This window comes from Octopus bimaculoides, chromosome 25 (assembly GCF_046866305.1).
Source record: "Octopus bimaculoides isolate indiv1 chromosome 25, ASM4686630v1, whole genome shotgun sequence".
In the NCBI taxonomy this organism is placed as follows: Eukaryota; Metazoa; Mollusca; class Cephalopoda; order Octopoda; family Octopodidae; genus Octopus; species Octopus bimaculoides.
In genome coordinates this window covers 30492384-30514285 of record NC_142952.1, presented here as the reverse complement: position 1 = coordinate 30514285, position 21902 = coordinate 30492384, and the positions used below count along the sequence as shown (strand labels likewise).

General features: G+C 37.7%; 1 protein-coding gene across 4 annotated transcripts in view; it reads left to right on the top strand.

Moving 5' to 3' along the window:
- LOC106877112 (uncharacterized) overlaps positions 1 to 14052 on the top strand; it is a 107527-nt gene extending 93475 nt beyond the window's left edge. For 2 of the 4 annotated variants that reach the window (XM_089342024.1, XM_089342026.1), the window contains 4 exons: positions 3915 to 3977; positions 8883 to 8925; positions 9851 to 9916; positions 10172 to 14052. In XM_089342024.1, coding sequence (XP_089198150.1) covers positions 3915 to 3960 — 46 coding nt within the window. In that variant the 3' untranslated portion in view covers positions 3961 to 3977; positions 8883 to 8925; positions 9851 to 9916; positions 10172 to 14052. The remainder of the gene's footprint in view (positions 1 to 3914; positions 3978 to 8882; positions 8926 to 9850; positions 9917 to 10171) is intronic. The other 2 variants (XM_089342025.1, XM_089342027.1) reach the window with 1 other exon arrangement.
- The last annotated feature ends 7850 nt before the right edge of the window (positions 14053 to 21902 follow it).

Sequence of the window (21902 nt, the reverse complement as noted above, 5' to 3'; positions counted from 1 at the left end):
AAAAATTTTCCAATTGAAATTTTGAATACCACTTCTGACATATATATTCTGTAACGGCACCCTCTCTGTACACAGCGCATATCTTCCAGAAGGTTTTCACTGGTGCCTTTTTTTTTTTAATAAAAAAAAAAAGGCATGTGGTGTCAATAATGTTCATTTTGGTTCTCCATTTTCAGGGTGATCTCAAACACACAAAATAGAACCTGTCTCTTTGCAAGTTCACATCAAGCATCTAATGTTTTCACATGCATAAGGGACAGACTGAAGTTAGCCACTTATTAGAGTGCTTGAAGATTAATGTCAACAAAAACCAAATGGACTTTTCGGTCAACCCCACATGTCTCATCTGCAGTCAGTCGTCATGATTTTGACTGTTTGGGGCTTTGGCATGACACAATAAGCTTTCTCCATACTGGTTGGTTTTTCATTTGGGTTTGCCATTTACTATGATCAATTTCCTTTCCACTTCATATTCCTTTTTGCAGTATCTTTCAATCTCGAACTAGGTTTTCCTTGGTTTCCTTTCCCTCTTTGCAAGTCAGGAGTAAAGGAATTGTGTGGGGAAGTCTGTTGTCGTCCATCCTATGTACATGACCCAAATACTGTAAATTTCTGTCGATTAAGGCCTCCGTCACGGAGGCAGACCAGCATACCGTAGGATCTCTTCATTCCTGATCATCTCAAAGAGAGTGATGTTCATCATTTAACACACCCATCTCATCATATATGCATGTAACTCGTCTACTTGAGCATTTAAAAGCAGCGCATGTACTTATTTACATACGCCCTCACAGATGCACACTCATACAAACACATACACATTCTCAGGCTCTCTTAATCTTATGCTCACCCACACGCACATATGCATGTGCTCAAGCCCCCCCCCCACACACACACACACATATGCTCACACACTATCCTCAGATATATGTGCACTTGCACGCCCCAGTTTCGCAAGGTTTCTGTGACACATGAGTGACTGAGGTCACAGCTTTCCCCCCCTCTTCCCATGAACTGGATGCCAGTCTGTTATGGAGTTATTCATTTACAGCTGAGTAGACTGGGGCAACTCTTCAATACAAGAAATGCAGTGGAAGGCCTATCATTTTGATCTGAGGACTAAGTTTACTGATCCCTGCTGTAATGAAGAAATTTTTTGTTATAATAATAACAACACAATGTCTCTTAACTGTGATGTTTACCTTTTACTGACCAAATCAATGTAATTTTGTCCAGTTCCAACCTTCTGTACATTACATGTGTATTTAGAGTGGAACTGTTGGAGTAACAATGATACTCCGATAATCTGATGAGCTACCATTCTTTATTTGTATTAATTTGTGAAAATACAATTGTATTTGTATAATGCAACTATTTAAGCACAATTTCCCATGCAGGTGGCACGTAAAAAACACCTTTTTGAGTGTGGCCGTTGCCAGTACCGTGTGACTGGCCCTCGTGCCGGTGGCACGTAAAAGCACCCACTACACTTTCGGTGTGGTTGGCATTAGGAAGGGCATCCAGCTGTAGAAACTCTGCCAGATCAGATTGGAGCCTGGTGCAGCCTTCTGGCTTGCCAGTCCTCAGTCAAATCGTCCAACCCATGCTAGCATGGAAAGCAGACGTAAAGAGAATTTCTTACATACTGAAATTGATACCACATGAAAAAGATTGTAAAACAGCTGTAACCCTATGGAAGTCATGTGGTTAAATTAACCTATAATCACCTCATATCTCCTAATTTGTATAGTTTATATACTATTTACAGAATAATTTTATCATTTGGATTTTCAGTTTCATAGACACTTTACATTACATGACTTTTTAAAACAATTAGTGTGTGAACTGATAGTCTAGTCTGTTAGAGGAGCTTACTGTGATAACCACATGATTCTCTGAATCCATATCTTATATTACTCATATAGTGAGGAAAGTCAAACAATTAGGCAAGGCAAAACAAGGAAATTTTAATTTCATTTAATTCAGTCTAAATTTAGCTACATAATGAATGGTAAAATATAGTAAAAAATAACCTCTGATGGCTGTTTTTGGAATATCCTAGCTATTGGAGCATCATATTGAGTGAAGACTCTGTAAGTTGGGTATTCCGTCATCAGAGAGACATATTGGTTGATTGATTGCTTGCTAGAATATTCACGAATATGTATTTTGATAACATTTATTTTGACATCCAAGTCACATAACTGAAGCTGCTCTCAAATGCTACGTCAATGAACATTGATATTATTTGTCGTTGTAGTGGTGGTGATGGTGGTGGTAGCAATGAAGCATACTTGAATTCCTGTTTGAGTAAATAGATTCTTAAATTCGCTGTTAGATTAACCCATATAGTTGCTAAAACTAGTTTACCTCAAAACACCTTCACCTTTAGTAAAGTTAGACATGTGCATGCATCATGTGTGAATGTAAAGTACGTGAAAGAATATATGCATGTGAATGGGTTTGCGTAGAAGTCTACATACCCATATATACATAACCATACATACATACATGCGACTATTACATTCATGCAACCATACATACATACAACCATTCATACAGTTTTGTCTTAAGCACCTGTGTTAGTTTACATACATATACAATTACACATACATACAATTACACGTACAGACATGCAGTTACACGTACAGACATGCAGTTACACGTACAGACATGCAGTTACACGTACAGACATGCAGTTACACGTACAGACATGCAGTTACACGTACAGACATGCAGTTACACGTACAGACATGCAGTTACACGTACAGACATGCGGTTACACATAGACATGCAGTTACACGTACAGACATACAGTTACAAGTGCAGACGTGCAGTTATACAGACATACAGTTACACGTACAGACATGCAGTTACACGTACAGACATGCAGTTACAAGTGCAGACGTGCAGTTATACAGACATGCAATTACACGTACTGACATGCAGTTACATGTACAGACATGCAATTACACATACATACAAATGTACAATTACATATACATACATATACACAATTACACAGACACAAAATTAGATATGCATACATATATACAGTTACATATACCTGCATATATACAATTACGTGTGTGTGTATATATATATTAGACAAAATGAGATAACAAAGCCAAGGCTGTGAGGAGTTTTCAGGACATTTATAAGGGAAATGATATAGATATAGTCTTACAGCTGTTTCTGGGATATTATGGATAATATTCGTCTCAGATGAAAGGGTATCCATAATATCCCAGAAACAGCTGTAAGACTATATCTATATTTTTTTCCTTATAAATGTCCTGAAAACTCCTCACAGCCTTGGCTTTGTTATCTCATTTTGTCTAATATATATATATATATATATATATATATGCATGCTAATACAAGACCCATATTAGACTCTTCACTCGTATCACTATCAAAGCAAGAGTTTAACTACGGTCTGTCCATTGCAGCATTACCTGACACTCTTTGGGTCTTCTAGATACCAATACTGCTCATATATATATATATATATGCATACATACAATTACACATACGTACATATATGCAATTACATATACATACATACATACATATATCCAATTACACACATACAATTACGTATACATGTTGTTATGCCTAACCACATGTATATGTATTTCTTACATGTCTGTGTGTCACCTACTTTCACTATTGTTAGAAATTGACTGATGCCTTTTGACTGCTCTAACCACACTCGACTCATCCTGACTGCCTTATTTTTGCTGGGGTTTTCCCCTGGAGACTTTGTAGGACTGGAGGGAGACAGTGAACATTGAGCACTCTATACACATTTACCTATGCCTCTACCTGTACATGCTTTCATTGACATGTGCAAGGACCCATCACTTTCAGGCACATGCACGAAAAAGTACTCTTCTTCTTCTTCATCACAGATATCGAGATCGTATTCCCTTGATGGCCATAAACTCACAGGATTAATGTCGGTTCAATGAGAGGTAGGTATGGTGTGAGATTGTTGAAATGCTTGAGTGGAGAGATGTAGATGTTTGCTGTTTGCAAGAGGTATAATGGTGGGGAATCTCAGCTAGACTGCTTGTGAGTAAGGAGCATAGATATGATTGAAATTCTTCTGAATTCTTCAGTGATACTTTTGGCAGAGAAGTGGGTTGACAAAGTGATTGAATTTGCTAAGGTATGTTATAGGATTATCAAGTTGAGAATAGTCTTGTACAAATGTAACTGTCATTTATCTCTACATGTGTTCCACATGCTGGACTAACAGATGAACAGAAGGTCTGTTTCTATGGGCCCCTTCTGCAGACTACCTCAACAACTAAGGACAATGATCTTATCGTAGGTGGCGATTCTAGCGGTCATATTGGGCAACACACCAATGAATTCTATGGTGTGCATGGAGGTTTCAGCTTTGATACTTCAAATGAGAAGGGAACAAGGCTCTTGGAGTTCTGTGATGCAAATGACTTGATGGTCTGCAACACTAACTTCAGGAAACCAGCCAGCCATCTACTCGTCAGCACTCAAACCAGATTGGCTACATCCTCCCCTGGAACAGGGACAGACAGACACTTGTATTCTCAGTGAGGAATATACAACTCAACATAGGTTAGTGGTTAATGACTTCAGACTTAAGGCTAGATGGACTCAAAGATGCAAACCAGTTTGGAAAAGGAAGTTATGGAAGCACAGAGATGCATCAAATGGTTAGAAGCTTAGAGGACATTCTGATTAAAGTATTTGATGCGAAAGAGGAAGAGCTTGTGATATATAACATTGAGGACAACTGGAAGTTCTTATGGGACAACCTTCTGAAGGCTGCAGATCAAATCCGGGGCAAAGTTTCTGCCAGATGGAGAATACCTTGCTGGGGGGACAGTGAATTAGATAGGGGCCATACAAGTGAAGAGACGGGCTTGGAAAGACTGGAGGAAAGGAGGTAGCAATGTGCTATATCAGGTAGCCAAGAGGGAAGCTAGGCAACAGGTTTATTTAGCAAGGACAGAAGCAGAAAGGAAGAGGTTTGCCAATGTCTTACAGCATGAAGATCAGGGACTTAAGGTGTTCTTGATTGTTAGTCCTATTCATCATTGTCCTCCAGGCCATAACAGAAGAATTCAAGATCAGCTGCCCCTGGGAACTGTATACATGCTGATGATCTTGCTCTTATTGCAGATTCTGTAACAGAACTAGACAAGAAATTCCATGTGTGGAAACAAAACCTGGAATCAAAGGACCTTAAAGTTAATTTAGCAAAGACTAAGGTTCTAGTAAGCAAGGAAACTGACAAAGCTCTCCCTACCCTCACCAGATAAATGGCCCTACACAATATGTAGGAAAGGTGCAGGTAGGGAGGAATTCCATATAGTGTACCCAGTGAAAGCTACGGACATACAAGAGGTGCAGTGGAGTAATAGGAAGGTTGTCAGAGACAGTAGTGTTTGTATTTGGAAGATGCACAGGAGCCATAAAAACTACAGATACTCAAGAAATTGATTTTCTCAAATGCTCTAGAGTCTCTTTAGAGACAGTGGATAATTTCTGCTACTTTAGGGACCTAATTAGCAATGGTTGAGAATGTACAGAAATCGTAATTGCTAGAACAAAATAGGATGAGGGAAAATCCAAAGAGCTTTTACCTCTGGCAACCAAAGATCTCTCTCTCAGAAATGAAAGGAAAATTGTATGATGCATGTATATAAAGAGCAATACTACATGATAGTAAGATGTGGGCCTTGAATGCAGAGGACATGCATGGGCTGGTGAAGAAGTATGCTCTGCTGGATGTGCAATGTCAGTGTACATATGTGATTGAGTGCTAATGTATTGCGAGACAAGTTAGGCACAAGAGGAATTAGATGCTGTGTGCGAGAGAGAAGACTGTGCTGGTTTGGTCATGTAATGTGTAGGGATGTTGACAGTTGCATAAAGAAGTGGATGAAATCTGTGGAAGAAGGAGACCCAGGAAGACATGGGATGAAGTGCTGAAGGTTGATCTCAAAATATTGAGCCTTATGAAGGAGATGACAAAGGGCCCAAACATCTGGTGCCTTGTTCTTCTCAAGAAAACCTGTCCACAATAGCTGAATTGATATCCTAAACCACCTTGGTTAATGTTCCCTGCCTCCCCATCTGAAGGGCTTCTTTGTCATGCAAGTTACTTGGTGCTGGTGCCATATAAAGAGCACTCAGTACACTCTGTAAAGTGGTTGGTATTAGGAAGGGCATCCAGCTGTGGAAACCCTGCCAGAACAGACCCTGGACTTACCAGCTCCATTCAAACCGACTAACCCATGCCAGCACTGAAAACGGACATTAAATGATGATGATGATGATATATATATATGTGTATATATATCATGTGATTACATGATCAACCAGGCTATTGTATGTTACACCCTGCTGGTCACAATGCACTTTCTCTACATTTTAGCTTTCGAATGACACCACACTGCTGGCTCGGCAAGAAGGCCAAACCTCCATCCCTGCCCTCGCCTGTCCCTGAGGAGAAGGCTTAGTCTATTGCAGGGCTTACTCATTTACAGCTGTGAGTGGGCTGAGGCAGGAATCGAAACCACAATCATGAGATCATGAATGCAATATGCCTAACCCCTAGGCTATGCGCCTTCACATGTGTGTGTGTGTGTGTATATATATATATATATATATATATATATATATATATATATACATACATATACGCACAAATGAGGGGGTGCTGAAAAGTTCCTGGCTTTAAGGGTATTGTGAAAGGCTTGGTTGGAGGTCCAGCCTTCCGAATTCTTTTACAGGGCTTAGAAAAACTGCAGGCCCACTGCAATAAATGTGTGAACCTGAGAGAATATATTCAGTGAAATAAATGACTGATCCTCCCGTATTTTCTTTTACCAAAAGCCAGGAACTTTCCAACACCCTCTCGTGTGTGACATCGGGATATTAATACCACTGTGTGGAGTGTTGAATATTACTCTGTGTGTGTGTGTGTGTGTGTTTTATCAGAGAGTTGAAAATATGATATCAGTATTATCTGTGTGGAGTGAAGGATATTACAGGTACAACATCAATTTTTCGGACATTGATGGTCAAGAATCTTTTTAAGAGCTGCACTAATTTACACTAATGTACGATGTACCTGTATTTCATTTTATTAATTACATAGATATAATATTTGTTTAATTTAGAGTTTGCTAACCAAAGTGGTCAGCTCCTGATTTGGAAAAATGTCAGTAATATGGAATGGCGCTAGAACCAAAAGTTCCAGAGAGATCCATGTTATACCTGTTTGTGTGTGTGTGTGTGTGTGTGTGTGTGTGTGTGTGTGCATCTTGCCAGAGTTTTGAAGTGATATCATTGTCACTGCTGTGGTTGCTGACAGTATATTGCTACTACCACCACCACTACTACCACCACCACTATTATCACCATCACTACTACTACTACTACTACTACTACTACCATCACTACTACTACTACTACCATCACTACTACTACCACCACCACCATCACTACTACTATTGCCATCAACACTGCTGCTGCTACTACTACTACTACAACAATCACCACTACTACTACCATCACTACCACCATCACTACTTTTACCACCATCACTGCCACTACTATTACTACTACTACTACCATCATCATTACTGTCGCCACTGCTGCTGCTACTACTACTACTACTACTACATTGGGTGTAAAACAGCATGAAGTTTGTGTATGTACACATGCATGCTCTCATGTGTGTTTCCCAAATTTTAAAAGAGTAAATTTCATTCTCATTGCTATTAAGAAAGGGTTATTTTCACAGTCACCCCTCTGTTTTATCAAAAAGGGCTCATTAACACACTCCCTCACTGATTTGAAACTGCACTACCTAACTTTTCTTACCACCTGTTTCGAAGAGCCAACATTATTCTTGCCTCAGCTTTCGAACAGTCAAGGCCAAACAGTGACCCACAAGACTTTATGAATGGTATACCTAAATGAAAAAATTGCTTTGAATGTTTTTGGTTGTGAGGCCTCCTTACCTTCTACCTTTTTCTTGTTTGAGTCATAGGGCTGTGGCCAAACTGGAGCACTGCCTTGAAGAATTTGAAGTCAAATGAAATTAGCCTGGTGTTTATTCTATCAATCTCTTTGGTTGAACTGCTAAGTTACACAGATGTAAGCACACCAACACCAGACGTCAAGCAGTAGTGGGGCACAAACACACATATATATTTTCAACATCTGTTGGGAGAAGCATAGCTCAGCACTGTTTGGAAATGGTCAATGGGCAATGCTTTCACACTCCATATTTGTACTGAAAATCAAGGCAGTGCTTCAGCATGACTACCATTTAAGGACTGAAGATAAAAGATACAACAGGTTTCATTCAGTTTCCATCTTCCAAACTGAATCGCACAGCTTTAGTCAGCCTGAAACTATAATAGAAGACACTTGGCCAAGGTGCCACTCAGAATCATGTTTCATGTGGCCCTTTTCTTGCAAAAGATTGTCCATGTCAAGGCAGTGAGCTGGCAGAATTGTTAGCATGCCAGGCAGTATTTCGCCTGTCTTTACTTTCTGGGATCAAATTCCACTGAGGTTGACTTTGCCTTTCGGGTTTGATAAATTAAGTACCAGTTGTGTACTGAGGTCGATCTAATCGACTACCCCCCTCCCCAAAAATTTTGAACTTTGTGCCTTGAGTAGAAAAGAAAAGATTTGTCCATGTCTGGTTTAAAGCAAGAATATATTTTGTCCCTTCCATTGATCATGAGATATTATTGGTACCGTGTGATATCACGGTTCATACCATGATATCACATGTGAATTTGTGATTCTAATATCATGAAATATTATTTGATATTGCTTTTTTTTTTTTCTTTTTTTCCTCTGTTTAGAAGATTGAGAAAAGCGAAACGTGACCAGAACGCGCAAAATTAAGTAAGTAGCTTACTTATATACCAGTTCTCTGTCTGTCTGTATGTCTCTCTTTCTCTGCCAACACTTCTTCTCCTTCTCATGTTCCCCCCCCTCTGCTTTGTCTTTCTTGCAACTCTCTTTCTCCCTTTCTATGACATCATATCTTCATCTCTCTCTCTCTCTCTCTCTCTCTCTCTCTCTCTCTCTCATGTCTCTCACTTCCCCTTTTTTTTCTTGCATCTCCCTCTCCTGTCTCTCCCTCTTTCCCTCTCTCTCACTCTCAACATTTCTCACCCTCTCATACCAGCCAATTATTACAGTGGCACACTTAATATTCTGAGCACCAGACATAATTCCTGAGTGCTAGATATAATCTTAGATACCAGATTTATTCCTTAGTTGTTAGACTTAATCCTTGGGTTTTAGACATAACCCTTGGGTGTCAGACATAATTCCAGTGTCAGACATGGTCCCTGAGCACCATACATGATCCCTGAGCACCAGACATGATCCCTGAGCACCAGACATGGTCCTTGGGCACAAAACATGGTCCCTGAGCACCAGACATGATCCCTGGGCACCAGACATGATCCTTGGGCGCCAGACATGGTCCCAAAGCGCCAGACATGGTCCCAGAACGCCAGACATGGTCCCAGAGCACTAGACATGGTCCCAGAGCGCCAGACATGGTCCCAGAGCATCAGACATAATTCGTTGGTGCCATGCTTAACTCTAGAGCATCCTGCTTAATTCTTCAGTGCCAGATATAATTCTTGAGTGCCAACCTTAATCCTTCAGAACCAGACCTAATCCCCCCAAAAAACAAAGATGATGTCCAATCTCTAATGTTGTATCCAACTAAATACTATAGACAGCCTAATAATAACAACAATAATAAGCTTATTTCTTTGAAGACAAATGTAATTTTATATTTATTTATTTTCAGGGCCATAAGTAACCATGTTGACCACAAAGCTAGATGACCAATTACATAAAAAGGAAAAAGCCCTGAGTAAGTAATTTTTAGAGCTCTTTGAAACTGTCTCTTCTCTCTGCCTTTTTTTACTGCTACTATATTGGCCACTAATCTTCAGAACTAATTTATTTTGTAACCTGTCCCCTCTCTGTTCAGCCCTGTGTGGCTAATAAAGAAACATATCTATAACTCTATCTATCTATCTTCCCATCTATCCGTCCTTCCATCTGTCCACTTATTTACCTTCTAACCTACCTACCTACATAACTGTTTGCTGTCTATTCATTTCAGATTGTCCGTTGACCACTCATCCAAGACAAGTTGCCAGAAAATGACCATAAAGATCCAGTGAATTCTAGCATGAAAGGGAGACATATATACACTGACCAATCACATGACTGACCCCCAGAGAGGATATCCAATCACAACCAAACTAACACTAACATGTGATAACAACAACAACAACATCATCATCATCATCAAAAATAGCAACAGCTATAAAACCATGGTGGACAGAGACAATAGGCACGACTAAAAACCACAAGAATTATTATTATTATTATCATTAACAATGGTGGTGGGTTGGCAGTATTGTTAGGGCACTGGGCAAAATGCCTTACACTATTTCTTCCGATTATTCACATCCTGAGTTCAAATCCTGCTGAGGGCAACTTTGACTTTCATTCCTCTGGGTGGGCGGCAGAAGTGTCCGATAAAATTAGAGTACCAGTCAAGTACTGGCAGTCAGTGGTATCAACACTAACTCCGTCCTCCCCCTCACAATTACTGGCTTCATGCAGAAAACAAATAAGGTTTAATTATTATTATTATTATTATTAATATTATTAATATTATTAATATGGTGGTGGCGGTGAGCTGCAGACTCATTAGCATGCTGGAAAAAATACTTAGCAGTATTTTTTCTGGCTCTTTAATTATGTTCTGAGTTCAGATTCCACCCAGGTCAACTTTGCCTTTCATCCTCTTGGAGAGGTCGATAAAATAAAGTACCAGTTAAACACTGAGGGTCGATGTAATTGACTTGCCCCCCCCCCCCTCAGAATTTCTGGCCTGGTGCCAAAAATTTAAAACACCATCATCATTATTATTATTATTATTATTGTTAAGGTGGCGAGCTGGCAGAATCGTTAGCATGCCGGGCGAAATATGTTTAGCTGTATTTCGTCTGCCACTACATTCTGAGCTCAAATTCCACTGAGGTCGACTTTGCCTTTTGTCCTTTCGGGGGTCGAAAAATTAAGTACCAGTGAAATACTGGAGTCGATGTAATTGACTCATCCCCTTCCCCAAAATGGCTGCCCTTTGTAGCAAAATTTGAAACCATTTTTATTTTTATTATTATTATTATTATTATTATTATTATATTATTATTATTATTGTTGGTACACTAGCGTCAGAATCTGCAGAAAGGGGAACTAAATACTGCTTGCAGTGTTTAGTATACCATTTCTGTGTTCCGAGTTCAAATCCCGCTGAAGTCAACCTTGCCCTTTGCCCTTTCTAGGACGGGGATGGGTGGGCAATAAAACAGAGTACCAGTTTATGTACTGGTGTCCATTTACACAACTGCTACCCACCCCTCGCCCTCATTTCCTCTCCCCCACTTTGTGTCCTATTCTCCTTTACTACTACTACTACTACTGCTGCTTCTACTATTACTACTACTACTACTGTTGTTGTTGTTGTGCTTGTTATATTTTGTTGTTGTTGTTGTTATTATTAATATTATGGTAGCGAGCTAGCAGAATCGTTAGCAAGTCAGATAAAATGCATGAGTGGCATTTCATCCAGCTTCTTTACATTCTAAGTTCAAATTCCATCGAGGCCCACTTTGCCCTTCGCCCTTTCAGGGTCGATAAAATAAGCACCAATTGAACACCAAGGAGGGTCGGGGTTGATGTAATCAACTTACCTTCCTCTCAAAATTGCTGGCTTTGTACTGCTAAAATTAGAAAGAATTATTATTTATTATTGTTAATATTATACTAAACAAAAGAGGTCACTAATCGGTTTCTGTCTTCCCTCGACAAGAACAATCCCCTCTACCTTTTCCGTTTTTTTTTTTACCTAAATCGGTTTCTGAATATCGCAAATTATATTTCAAACTGTAAAGGCATGCTGTCACAACATCTAATCTTTCCCCTGCCCCCTTGAACCAACCTCCACCACAAACAAATATCAGGCTTCCTCTAAGAAGCTCAATTAATATTTTTTATTAAGGTGGCATGTTAGCAGGATAGTTAGAACACCAGACAAAATGTTCTGTGGCATTTCTTCCGACTCTTTAGATTCTGAGTTCAAATCTCACTGAAGTCAACTTTGCCTTTCGTTCTACCAGGGTCGATGAAATCAAGTACTAGGGTTGATGGTATTGTACCGATTAACCCTTCCCCTCAAAAATGTAGAACTTATGTCTAAATTAGAAACAACTGACAGTAAGCTGGTGGTATCATTAGTGCGGCAGCAAAAAAATTATTCACACTTTTACATTCTGAGTTCAAATCCTGCTGTAGTCAGCTTTGCTTTTCATCCCTCAGGGGCCAATAAAATAAAGTACCAGTTGAAGTATTGGGGTTGATGGTATTAACTAAACTCCTTTATTTAAAATTGCTGGTCTTGAGTATTAATTATAAACTAGGGCAGTGGACTGGTAGAATCGGCAGAGCGTCAGAAAAAATGCTGCATGTTATTTCTCCTAACTCTTCACATTCTGAGTTCAAATCCTGATGAGGCTAGCTTTGCTTTTCATTCCTCTGAGGGCGATGAAATAAAGTACTACACAAGAATTGAGACTGATGACATCAACTGACCCCTTCCCCTCAAAACTACAGGCCTTGAATTTAAACCAGAAACGTTTATTATTTACTTTTATCATTTTCTTCTGTGGCCTTTTTTTGTACAGATAAAAAAAATTGTTTTTTCTTAGTTATGAAACCTCAGATTCTGAGTTCAAATTCCATCTTGCATCAGCTTTTTTCTTGTGGGTTAGGAATGATTGCTAAAAATTAAATCCAATTTAAAATGACAGGAACACCTATCCCTCCCTTGCCCTTCCTCAGAACCCAACCCTAGCCTTTTGTGTAAATTATATTAATTATTATTTTTATTATTTTTATATTTTTAATTATTATTATTTTTTTTAGTTTTTTATGTCTTTGTACCAATAGAATATCTATTATTATTATTATTATTGTTATTGTTATTGGCTTACAGCACTTTAACCATTATGATTCTAATTTCAAATCTATCTCACCCCCAAGGTCCTATTTGCCTTTCACCCATTCAGAAAGGGGTGGGAGATGAATAAGAACCCGCAACCGTAAATATATTTGGAGTTGGGTGAACAGGGAGAAAAGCAGGTGAAATATGGAATCACGCAGAAGGAATTTAATCAACTTACCTTTATTTTACACACACCCCACCACCTTCTACATGACTGTGATTTGATGCCACTATAACTAATAATTGTTGTTGCTATTATTATTATTATTATTTAAGGTGCCAAGCTGACAGAATTGACAAAATATCAGGAAAGGAAATATGCCCTGCAATATTTTTTTCTGGCCCTTTATGTTTTGAGTTCAAATTCTTCTCAGGTTAACTTTGCTTTTCAATCCCTTTGGTGTGGGTTGAGGGTGTCAGGAAATAAAAAGACAATGCAGATACCAGGATCAGTGTAGTCGACTGAGCCCCCCCCCTCCACTAAAATTTCTGGGCTTTGTGCCTATATTAGACTTAAAAAATTATTAACAGCTATACATTCTGGGTTCAAATCCTGCCGAGGTCAACTTTTCCTTTTATCCCTTCTGGGTTGATGAAATAAGTACCAGTTGTGCACTGAGGTTGATTGTAATCAACTCGCGAAGAAAAAAATAAGAGCCAGGACAACACTGGGGTTGATTACATCAAACTAACTCCCCTCCCTTAAAATTTCTGGCCTTGTGCCGGAAATTTGAGACCCTTATTGTTATTATTAATAGTTATAGTGATATTATTTTTTAGGAGACCAAAAATGACAAAAAGAAAAAAAAGGAAAAAAAAAAAACGGACTCTAACAAAAAGAGAAAAAGAAAAAACAATGCATGTGTGTGGATTTGTATACGTTAACATTTTTGTATATGAGAAAAATATTAAAAAAGAACTGTTATTTATTTAAATTTTTTTTATTACCCACAATGCATTTGCCTCAAACTCATACCTTTTGCTGTTGTTGTTGTTGTCGTTGTTGATAGAATTCTTGAGACGTTGTTCTGCTTTGCATGCAAGACAAGGATTGCATGCCATTGGTGCTTATTTTCATTATGGTAAGTTGTGGTTGTAGAAATACACACATACACACACACATTTATATATATATAAATATATATATCACACGGTAGTGCATCAGCATGGCCGCAGCTCTAAGCTGAAACTATATAAAAAAAATATATATATATTATATATAAATAATACAACGGATATATAAGCATGTATACACACGTATATGTACATACTTACATCTACATGTGTATATGGATGCATATTCAGGTACAGGACATTAGAAAAATGAACTACAGACAACGGAATGAACACATAGGAAAACAAATAGCCCTTTGGAATTATTCCTTCATCAGTTGCCTCTATTCTAAACTAGGCATTATATATATATATATATATATATATATATATATATATATAGTGTAGTAGTCGGCATCTGTCAGTCTTGAGACCATGGATCTGCACCTGAAGTGGCAGTCAAGCATATAGCAACTGCATTTCAAAGAGGTTTCTACTACCACTATATAAAATATATATAGCATAATATATATACATGCACATTGTATGAATGTGTGTGGGTCTAATATGTGTAGTTGTATATAAATGCAATATATATTTGTACGTGGAGGAGTGTGACTTAGTGGTTAGGGTGTTGGACTCATGATTGAGATTGTGGTTTCAATTCCTAGACTGGATGACACTTAAAGTGTTCTTGAGCCAAAAAGAATTCATGGCAAAAATGAGTAAACCTACAATGGACTAGTGTCCCCTCCAGGTGGGGAAATATATATGCTATGGAAACTGGGAATCTAGCACTGTGAGTCCATATGACTCAGGGTTGTTGGGGCTCCTTATATGTGTATATTGAACGTCCATAAATTATCTTCACAATTTGAAAAGTTCAGGAAAAAATGAAACTCAGCAAAGTTTATTGGAAAATATTAAAGTTCTTAGAAACACAAGAACACATCCACATGGACTCCATTGGTTGCATGCAATAATAAATCTGTGGAAGTTGTAAAGATAATTAATTAACAGACAGCCTGAATATATATGTGTGTATGTTTATATATATATATATATATATATAACGTGTTTGTTTTACATCTATGTGTGTATATATATATATATATATATATGTATATAATATATTTGCTTTATATGTATATATATATATATGTATAAATATATATAATGTTTGTTTTATGTGTATATATATAAATATATATAATGCATTTGTTTTATGTGTGTATATATATATATATATATATATATATATATATACACACACACACACACACACACACACACACACACACATAATGCATATGTTTTATATGTATGTAAATATATACATAATGCACTTGTTTTATATGTATATGTATATATATATATATATATATATATATATATATATATATATATATATATAATGCATTTTATAGATATATGTTATACATATATAAAATGCATTTGTTTTATATATATATATTTATATATAACACATTTTATTTATATATATATGTGTGTGTATATATATATATATATATATAATGTTTGTTTTATATATCTATATGTGTTTATATATTTGTGTATGATATAAAGGCCACATCTAACTACTGCATGTTTTGGAGAGAAAAGTTCATAACATCTAAAATAATTCCAAACTTGTTGGAATGGTAATGAAATCCACTGGAATTTTTACTTGGAACAATTTATAAAATGTGAAACTAAAAGCTTCGTAAAAATTTTTTTTTGCTTTTCAGGATTTCATAACGAACAAACAACAACAAACAACTTAAAACCTCAACACTGAATAAATATGCATGCAATAACAACAACAACAGTAAGCAAAGCATTAGTTTTTTTTTTTTTTTCATACAAACATGGTTCTTCACACATAACAGTAATTTATTAGTCACAAGGGCAACCTAAATGAATAAGCATTAGTGTATAATAATAATAATAATAATAATAATTTTAAATTTTGGCACAAGGTCAGCAATTTCGGGAGAGGGGGTTAAGTTGCTTACCACAACACCAGCACTCGACTGGTACTTATTTTATCGATCCTGATAGGGTGGAGGGCAAAGTTGACCTCAGTACAACAATAAAAATAATTATAATAGTAAATTTCCCTTCATTTTTATTAATGATTTCTTTGTCTTTTTTTTCTTTCTTTCTTCTTATATTTAAGACAGCGAGAGCTGGCAGAATCGTTAGCACGCCAGGCAAAATACTGCTAAGCATTTTGCCTGTCGCTATGTTCTGAGTTCAAACTCCGCCAAGGTCTACTTTACCTTTTAACCTTTCAGGGTCGATAAATTAAGCGCCAATCAAGTACTGGCGTCGTTGTGATCGATTGTGCCCCTCCCCACAAAAATCCAGGCCTAGTGCCTATAGTAGAAAGGATGATTATTATTATTTAGGTGGCGAGCTGGCAGAATCATTAGCATGCCGGGCAAAATGCTTAGTGGTATCTCACATGTCGTTACATTCTGAGTTCAAATCCTACCGAGTTCAACTTTGCATTTTGTCCTTTCTGGGTCGATAAATTAAATACCAGTGAAACACTGGGGTTTGATATAATTGACTAGTCCCCTCCCCCAAAATGACTGCCCTTGAGGCAAAATTTGAAGCCATTATTATTATGTAGTTGTAGGTCAGTAGATGTGTTATTTGTTAAACTTATGCTAAAAAGTAAATTTTCTGTTTTGGAGGGGGGGGGGTGAGCAAAGGCAGGAACGTAAAGACCCTCCCCCACTCCATCTCTGTTCTTTTTTTTTTTTTTTTTCCTTCACTCCTGACTCTTGGCATCAATCAATGAATTGTGGGAATCTGTCACAAGCCTTGTGACATCTTGTGTTTTATTTTATTTTATGTGGGGGTGGGGGTGAGGGCTGTTATGAAATATTTTTATGTTAATTCTGGCTGTCTTTATTGGACAGAATGAGGGGGGGGGACAATTAGTATTATTAATATTTAATTAACAGTTAATTAATATTTTTATTAAATTAATTCATTTGTTACTTTCTTTTTAAAATACAAATTGATGCTTATATATATATATTTCTGATTGAAAAGAAACTTCTATAACTCTCACACACACACACATGCATTGACTTACAAACACACACCACACATACATTTTCATATACACTGCCTCACACACACACACACACACACACACACACACACCTTCAGCTCCCAGGTTTTATTACAAATACAATTCCTGGGTTCCATACCAACCACCAAACCTTTGGTTGGCACCACAGGAGGCTTCCATTCTATCTGTGTGATGCATATATCTAAGGAAGTGGATGGAATCAGGGTGGAGGCTACCCTGAATACCCTGTCCCACTTGTCCATCCCCATTACCACTACCCCTGGCACCTGTCAAAGGAATTAGATAATGATATACATGACAAAGCAAGGAAGTCTCTTGTGGTATCTTGGTTTACTAGAAATAACAGCCAAGTTTCCCTCAAATCATCATACTCTTGCCTTGGTTGGAACCCTTAGTGTTCTTGGTGGAATCATGGTGGTTCAGGGTGTCACAGTGCCATGGTGTCCCTGATCTATGAAGTGTGCTGTGTTAAGGTTAACCCTGGCAGAGCCCTTTCCTCTCTGAGTTTGATTGCAGTGGATTTCTTCCAGAGAGGAGGAGGAAAAGAATGAAAAGAAAAGAGAAAGAGAAAAAAAATTGGGAAGAGGAGAAAGAGTAGAAAATGAACGAGGAAGAAGGGGAGGAGGAGGAGACTGAAAAAGAGAATGAAGACTAGTTTTTCAGGTGTCCCCTTTTTTTCTTTAAAAAATGTCTTATCATACAAAAGAACCAGTAGGGGAAGAAGAGAAGAGAATTGGGAGGAGAAGGAGAAAGAGTGGGTAGAGGAGGGAGAGAAAAGAATTGGGAGGAAGAGGTGGAGAAGAATGGGGAGACTAAAGGGAAGGAACATGAAGACAAAGAAGAGTAGAACCCTTTGTGCTGGATTGGTATTTTATCTAATATCAGGTCTCCATAGAGAAGGCAAGCTGTCTGAATCATTAGCATTCTGGGCAAAATGCTTAGTGGCATTTCATTTGTCCTCGTGTTCTGAGTTCAAATTCTGCTGAGGTCGACTTTGCCTTTCATTTTTTTCAGGGTCGATAATATAAACACTGGGAGCGATGCAATTGTCTTAGCCACCAACATCGAAATTTGCTGGCCTTGTGCCAAAATTTGAAGTCTGTATCAAACCCCGTAAATAGATGAAAAGCAAACTTTACTTTGGTGGTGCTTACACTCAGAACATAAAGGGCAGGAACAATTATGACAGACTATTCTGTATGATGCTCTACTGGTTCTGCTGTGTGATGACAGGATGTTGTTTACAGAAAAAGTTACTTTAGATCAGGGGTTTTCAAACTTTTTGACTTGTGGACCCCTTTATATTTCAGGTTTTACCTTAGGGACTCCCTTATAAACGCTTATGAAATTTATACATAAATATTTGCTTAAAATAACATATTTTTACATTTATTTATTTAACAGTATTTAACAAATAGGTTTATTGTCAATTAAAAGATTTCGATTAAAAAACCATATATAAAATCAAATTGCCCATAAAAAGTATTTGCTGTCCACGGACCCCCTGTCTTGTCCTTGCGGACCACAGTTTGAAAACCACTGCTTTAGATAATGTAGTCTTAGATGCATTCATCCAGTTTTCCATGCTCGTATGAGTCAGATGAAGTTTGTTGAAGCAGGTTTTCCTATGGCTGGATGCCCTTCCTGTTACCAACCCTTACCTGTTTTCCAAGCAAGGTAATATTCCCTCCACCGCTCCATGACCAGACATGTTCATGGAAGATTGCAAATGAATGACCCTGCTTATATGTCAGTGACATTCATTTACCATTGTCACACAGTGCCAAGACTGTTTAACCCCTGCTCAATCCTCATTGAGAAGACCTAGAATCAAAAGTAGTCCAGACATGGCCATCCCACCTTTTCCCCCCATGCGCAAAACTCCAGCAATACATCATCCAGTGTATCTTTTACAAATTTGAAGAAGATTTTTAGCTGCTTTGTCTAACAGGTCAAGCAGTTATGTAAGAGTTTCATGTTCACTTGTTTGTTTGTTTGTTTGTTGTTTTTTTTTGCTTTTGTTATTTTTGCTGGTTTTTTATGATTTCTAAAAAATATTTTGTTTCAAAATCTGTCACACACACACACACACACAAGTGCACAGACATAAACACAAACATACATGCATATACATACAAGCCCACTTGTATATATATATATATATATATATATATATATATATATACACACACACTAACATGCATGCACATATACTCAAGCAAACAGCTGCTTGCATATGCACACACATACACACACACATACATGCACATATACACACTGTGTGTATGTGTGCGTAAGCATGTCTGATGCAGAATATTACATTTTTAAATCCCCCACCCACCAAATTAACATACCCCAGCTTTTCCCTCACCACTCCCTATATTCTACCCCCTCTCATCTACACTGGTTTTTTTCTTCTTTTTTATTTTACATATTTACAATTGCACCCCAAACCATGGGACTAAACTGGTATTTTATTTCATTAATACTGCAAAGGATGATGGGAAAAAACTTATCTTGATGGGAATTGAACTCTCAGCCCAAAGAACAGGAACAGATATTGCAAGGAGCTCTTTCCAGTGCCCTAACCATACTGCCAGTTTACCATCTTCACCCTATATTATTATTATTATTATTATTATTATTATTACTCCTAAGGCAGCGAGTTGGCGAAAACATTAACACACACACCGGGCGAAATGCTTAATAGTATTTCATTTGTCTTTATGTTCTGAGTTCAAATTCCGTTGAGGTCGACTTTGCCTTTCATCCTTTCGGGGTCAATAAATTAAGTACCAGTTCCATACTGAGGTCAATCTAATCGACTGGCCCCCTCCCCAAAAATTTTGGGCTTTGTGCCTAAAGTGGAAAAAAGTAAAATTTAAAGGCGGTGAGCTGACGGAAATGTTAACATGGTGGGCAAAATGCTTAGCGGTATTTCATCTGTCTTTATGTTCTGAGTTCAAATTCCGCTGAGTTCAAAGGCAAAGTTGACCTCAGTGGAATTTGAACTCAGAACATGCAGACATGAAATACCACTGAGCATTTTGCCTGGCATGCTAACGATTCTGCCAGCTCACCACCTTCAATAATAATAATAATAATAATAATGACCCATTCTAATTTTGACCTAAGATTGGCAATCTTACGGTAAAAGAGAAGTTGGTTATATTGACAGCAGAGTTTGACTGGTACTTATTTTATCAACCCCCTAAAAGGATGAAAGGCAGAATTTGAACCCAGAATAAATGCTGCTAAACATTTTGTCCAGCTTGTTAATGATTCTGCCAGCTTGCTGCCTAATAATAATAATAATGATACTTTTTTTTGCTATAGGCACAAGGCCTGAAATTTTGGGGAAGTGGGCTTGTCAATTACATTGACCCCAGTACCCAAGTTATTTCATCGACCTTGAAAGGATGAAAGGCAAAGTCAATCGCAGCAGAATTTGAATTCGGAACATAAAGGCTAGAATAAATATTGCGAAGCATTTTGTCCAATATACTGATTCTGTGTGTTTGCCAGCTAATAATAATAATAATAATAATAATAATGAGCATTCAGAGAGCGCAAACCTCTGCCAAGGCAACACCGATGTCCTCTCAATGATTAGCCAGGGATGATTTTTTAAAATGAGAATATCTGAAATAAACTCGACTGCTCTCACAAACGAGATTACTAAAAATGAACCTGACTGCTCACAAAAATTAAGTAAAAAAATAAACCGAAAAGATAACCCAGGATCCTTGTCCGGTATCCGATCAATCCCAAAATCTAATCAGTTGGTGCCAGTCACAAGGTCAAACATCCCTGAAAGTTTCATCTGAATCCATCCAGTGGTTCTTGAGATATCTTGTCCACGGACAAACAGACACGACTGAAAACAATACCTCTGCCTTCGCTAAGGTGGAGGTAATAATGATAATAATAATGATAATAATTGTTTCAAATTCTAGCAGAAGGTCAGCAATTTCTGGGTAGGGTGTACTTTTTTTTTTTTTTTTTTGACCCCAAAAAGATGAAAGGCAAAGACAACCTTGGTGGAATTTGAACTCAGAATGTAAAAATGGATGAAATGCCACGAAGCAGCTTGTCCGGTGTGCTAATGATTCTGCCAGCTCACCAATTTAATAATAATGATAATAATCCTTTCTAGTGGAAGCACAAGGCTTCAAATTTGGGGGAAGGGATTAAGTCGTTTACATTGACGCCAGTGTGTACTCGATACTTATTTGACCCCCAAAAGGATAAAAGGCAAAGTCGACCATAGCGGAATTTGAACTCAGAACATAGCAGTAGACAAAATACTGCTTAGCATTTCGCCCAACATGCTAATGATTCTTATTTCTTTATTGTCCACAAGGAGCTAAACACAGAGGGGACAAACAAGGACAGACAAAGGGATTAAGTCGATTACATTGAACCCAGAGCATAACTGGTACGAAATTTATTGACCCCGAAAGGATGAAAGGCAAAGTCGACCTCAGCGGAATTTGAACTCAGAACGTAATGGCAGACGAAATACCGCTAAGCATTTCACCCGACGTTCTAACGTTTCTGCCAGCTCACCACCTTAATAGTAATAATAATAATAATACTTTCTACTAAAGGCACAAG